The 5000-nt window shown below is 45.0% G+C and overlaps 1 protein-coding gene across 1 annotated transcript in view; it reads right to left on the reverse strand.

The window, feature by feature from the left end:
- LOC132454747 (transcription factor LBX1-like) overlaps positions 1 to 1174 on the reverse strand; it is a 3775-nt gene extending 2601 nt beyond the window's left edge. Inside the window, exon 1 of the mRNA XM_060048294.1 lies at positions 474 to 1174. Coding sequence (XP_059904277.1) covers positions 474 to 822 — 349 coding nt within the window. The 5' untranslated portion in view covers positions 823 to 1174. The remainder of the gene's footprint in view (positions 1 to 473) is intronic.
- Positions 1175 to 5000: the final 3826 nt, after the last annotated feature.

Consider the following 5000-nt stretch of genomic DNA (forward strand, 5'->3'; position numbering starts at 1 on the left):
ACTCCGTTGATGGATGGTGCGTTTTATTTATTATTTAATAACTCACTAATAATCCCAAATCATTGTGGAAAATATTAAATAACGTCCCCGTTCATTTAAGTTAAATAATGAATTTAAATTCGCTAGAGGCCTCGGAAGTGGAATTATTAGTTTATTTAATATAAAATAATACGTGTTCAAATAAGATAATAATGTTAATGATGAGTTAATGATAAGATAACAATAGGATAATAATAATAATAAGGTACGATAATAACAAGATAATAATAATAAGGTACGATAATAACAAGATAATAATAATAATAAGGTAATGATAAGATATTAATAAGATAAAAATAGGATAATAATAAGATATTAATAAGATATTAATATGAAAATACAAAGATAATAATAAGATAATGATAAGATGAAGACACTTCGGAGGCCCTTCCATCGTTTGTTCGTGTCGCCCAGGTATCGCACGAGGAGCTCACCTTCTGCCGCCTGCAGCACGCTCACTTCCAGCCCTTTGAAGGTCTTGCTCGCGAGCTCCTCCAGCGCGCAGAGAGGCGAGGTCTGCGCGAGCAGGGTCCGGCCCAGAGGGGGGGTCCGACCCAGCGGGGGGGGTCCACCCGGCCCGCCACGGTGCTTCTCCGAGGCCGAGATGAGGTGCGCGGTGCCGCAGATGGTGTAGCCGCGCTTCACGGAGGGCCGGCTGAGGATGTCCTCGATGCTGAAGGGGGTGAGCGGCTTGGTTGTCACGGCGGCGGGCGGCAGCAGGTCGAGAGGACTTCGCCTCCTGCTCTCCGCTGCGTCGCGTTTGGACACTTCTTTGGATGTCATGACGGAGCGAACTTTACGCACAGAGAGCGCACTGCAACTTTGTGGATCCGCGGTAACCAAACCCAAAAAAATAAAATGACTGAAAGGAGATCGAAAAGCCAGCAGCCACGCAACAGGTCACATAGCAGATAGATGAGCCCAGCTGAGGAGGAGGAATAATCCAGAAGGTTCTCCAAAGTGTCCTTCCCGGAGAGGAGCCAGTCCGAGCTGCGTCGTGAAGATGGTGTAGTCCAACGATTACTAACAAGTTCTCATTGATCTGGAGGTAATTAATGAGGTCCCGTGCCGGCTCGCCCTCCTCTCCCGTCCCACTCTGACTCTGTTGTTGCAGAGCGACGCGGGCTTTAGGATGGGGGGGGGGGGGGGGGGGTCCCATTAATTAGGGGGCATCGCTGGAAGGAGGAGGAGTCGGCAGAATTATAACGCTTTGTGCTCTGATCATCATCGTCTAATTTAGTCCTGGTGGGAGGAGGAGGCTGCGCGCTAAGGGGAAATGTACGACACTTTTTCGTTTTATTCCCAACGAAACAGGAAGGGATGGAGTGCTTATGGTCGGCGTGTCTCCACTGATGAACTTAAGTTTAAAGAGTTTACTTTTACTAGAGATAGTCTGGTTAAACTGAAACCGAAACTAAAAAGGATGTCGTCGATATAGGATTTTTATTACTATTATTACAGCAAGCCCGTTCACAGGATGTCTCCTCGATCGAAAGCTCGGATGATCCTTTTATGTTGTAAAGGTAACGCAGAGATGGCGATATATCAGCAGGAGAGAGGAGAGAGGAGAGAGGAGAGAGGAGAGAGGAGAGAGGACAGAGGACAGAGGACAGAGGAAAGGGGAGAGGAGAAAGGAGAGGGGAGAGAGGAGAGTGGAGAGGAGGGGAGAGGAGAGAGGAGAGGAGAGGAGAGGAGAGAGAGGAGAGAGGAGACAGGGGAAAGGAGAGGAGGAGAGAGAGGAGAGGAGCCACCAGGCCATAACTCAGGCAAAGATCCTCTATGGGCATTAGATATGATGCATATATATATATATATATATATATATATATATATATATATATATATATATATATATATATATATAGCCTACGCGATATAAATATAGGCTACATAAATATATATAATATACACAAGTTTTGTGGTTCTTTCAATTTCGATTCGTCCTATTTATTTAATAACGTCTGTATTTGTATTTTGTTTAAATTGATCAGTACATTATTATTATTATGATTATAGCTGTGATATTATTCGGATTGCATTAATAATAATACTTTGACAATTATAATAAGAACAATATATAGGCCTAATAATAGCAATATATTCATATCAACAATAATAATAATAATAATACTTAATTGATATTATTAAAATAAAAATTGTAGCGTTTTAATCTCCTATTGGTTGGATTAGATTAGTGCGATTATTTTTTTAATGTTGAGTTCTCTCTCAACGTGTTCGATGCCGAGGCGGCGGCGGCGGCTGCACATCTCTGAGTCATGTGGTTCATTGATGAAGGCACCCTGGGAAATAATATCAGCAGAATGGCGCTATTTAGGGAGAGAGAGAGCTAGAGGAGATATATATATATGTATATATATATATATATAGAGAGAGAGAGAGAGAGAGAGAGAGAGAGAGAGAAATATAGATAGAGAGAGAGAGAGAGAGAGAGAGAGAGAGAGAGAGAGAGAGAGAGAGAGAGAGAGAGAGAGAGAGAGAGAGAGAGAGAGAGAGAGAGAGAAATATATATATCTATGTACGATATAAATATAACTTTATCTATATAGGCTATATGTATAGAGATAGAGAGAGAGAGAGAGAGAGAGAGAGAGAGAGAGAGAGAGAGAGAGAGAGAGAGAGAGAGAGAGGGAAAGAGAGAGAGAGAGAGAGAGAGAGAGAGAGAGAGAGAGAGAGAGAGAGAGAGAGAGAGAGAGAGAGAGAGAGAGAGAGAGAGAGAGTGAGAGACACACACACACACACACACAGACAGACAGACAGACAGACAGACAGACAGACAGACAGACAGACAGACAGACAGACAGACAGACAGGCTTTGAGTACGGCAATTTTACAATTGTATTATTCTGTCCTGAATAATACTAATAATTAGGACGCAGTGATCATGACCATAACTGAAGGGTTTTACAGGTCAGTTGTCCTGTTCTAGATATTGAGGGAGAGCTACAAGCCTGAGAATAACATTTGACCAATCTCTGACAACCCATACTTAGTTCCTCAGGTTCCTCCTGCACTGCCTCAGAGCGGTGGACCTCTGAGATAATAACAAGAAGAGAAGATATCCGATTGGTTATTAAAAAAAAGCGAATTTGTCGCCACTGTTAATATTTATGACATGAAGACGGTTTATACATCGGGCAGAAATATAAATAAGGTTAATAAAGGTTTTTGAAACACGTTGTCCATTTGTTTGGAGTCGAATGACTTTGACTTCGTCTTACAATACCATGATCCGAGGCAAATATTTAAAACTTATAGTCCTAATTTATATTTTTATTCATGCAGGCCTACATTAGCCATAAATAACAAACCATTCACTTTGTCAGTAGGTTTAAATCTCAAAATATGTACAAACATTTTATTGGGATTCGAATGATAAAATACCAGTCAGGGGTCGAATGTGAAGGTATTTTGTAGCTATCCGAGCGACCGAGCCAATCACGGAAGATATTTTACTCATCATGCCAACCGCGTTAACATATTTGCCAAGGTCAACATTATACTCTCAACTGAAACTACCGGTGATGTAACATGACAATCATGTTATATCATGTGTCCAGAAAATAAATAAACAATAAATCATTATTTCATTGGTTCAGATATTCAAAGAAAATTATTTGGTTTATTATTACAATCCAAAATGAAGTTCTATTTTTTTATTATTACATTGACATTTACATTAAGGACATTTAGAAGACGCTTTTATCCAAAGTGACTGACAATATTTTATTATTACTATGATTATTATATTTTGTGGCCACTTTCCATGCAATAAGATATAGAAATAAGTGAGTCTGTGTGTTTTGCTGCTCTGGAGCGAGGCGCCTCACACGCCTTAGTGTCTGTGAGCCTCTTAATAATTACAATGCCTTGACACAAAGTGGCCTTTATTCCTCAACCAGGTGTTGATTTAGTGCCTCTGCTCCGTCTCTGAGCTCAACGTCTGCAGTGTTTTACTGAGCCTCACCCAGACCCGCTCTGCCTGCTGGCTGAGCCTCCTCAGACAGCTGCAGCCACGGCCAGCGCCGGGCAGCGGCGGTCCGGCCAGTGCCGCTGCCCGGCGCTCCGGCCATGGGGCTCAGAGCTCGGGTCCGGTGTTCCGACTGGGGGCCTCAAAGCGGCGGTCCAGGGGTCCGGCGTTCCGACTGGGGGCCTCAAAGCGGCGGTCCAGGGGTCTGGCGTTCCGACTGGGGGCCTCAAAGCGGCGTTCCGGCCGGGAGCCTCAGAGCGGCGTTCCGGTGGTCCTCCTGGGGGCCTCAGAGCTCCGAGACGGTCCTCCCCCCAGACATCGTCCTCCTATAGAGACGGCGACCGGCCTTCCTCAAAGCATCCAGGGTTTAAATCCCTCGTTATCAGCAGAGGTCGTCCTCTGAGGGCTCACTGGAGGGCTCTCACTGGAGGGCTCTAATGGAGGGCTCTGATGGAGGGCTCTAATGGAGGGCTCTAATGGAGGGCTCTAATGGAGGGCTCTGATGGAGGGCTCTAATGGAGGGCTCTAATGGAGGGCTCTAATGGAGGGCTCTGATGGAGGGCTCTAATGTAGGGCTCTAATGGAGGGCTCTAATGGAGGGCTCTAATAGAGGGCTCTAATGGAGGGCTCTAATGGAGGGCTCTCACTGGAGGGCTCTAATGGAGGGCTCTAATGGAGGGCTCTAATGGAGGGCTCTCACTGGAGGGCTCTAATGGAGGGCTCTAATGGAGGGCTCTCACTGGAGGGCTCTAATGGAGGGCTCTAATGGAGGGCTTTCACTGGAGGGCTCTAATGGAGGGCTTTCACTGGAGGGCTCTAATGGAGGGCTCTAATGGAGGGCTCTAATGGAGGGCTCTAATGGAGGGCTTTCACTGGAGGGCTCTAATGGAGGGCTCTCACTGGAGGGCTCTAATGGAGGGCTCTAATGGAGGGCTCTCACTGGAGGGCTCTAATGGAGGGCTCTAATGGAGGG

This window comes from Gadus macrocephalus, chromosome 3, assembly GCF_031168955.1.
Source record: "Gadus macrocephalus chromosome 3, ASM3116895v1".
Taxonomy (NCBI): domain Eukaryota; kingdom Metazoa; phylum Chordata; class Actinopteri; order Gadiformes; family Gadidae; genus Gadus; species Gadus macrocephalus.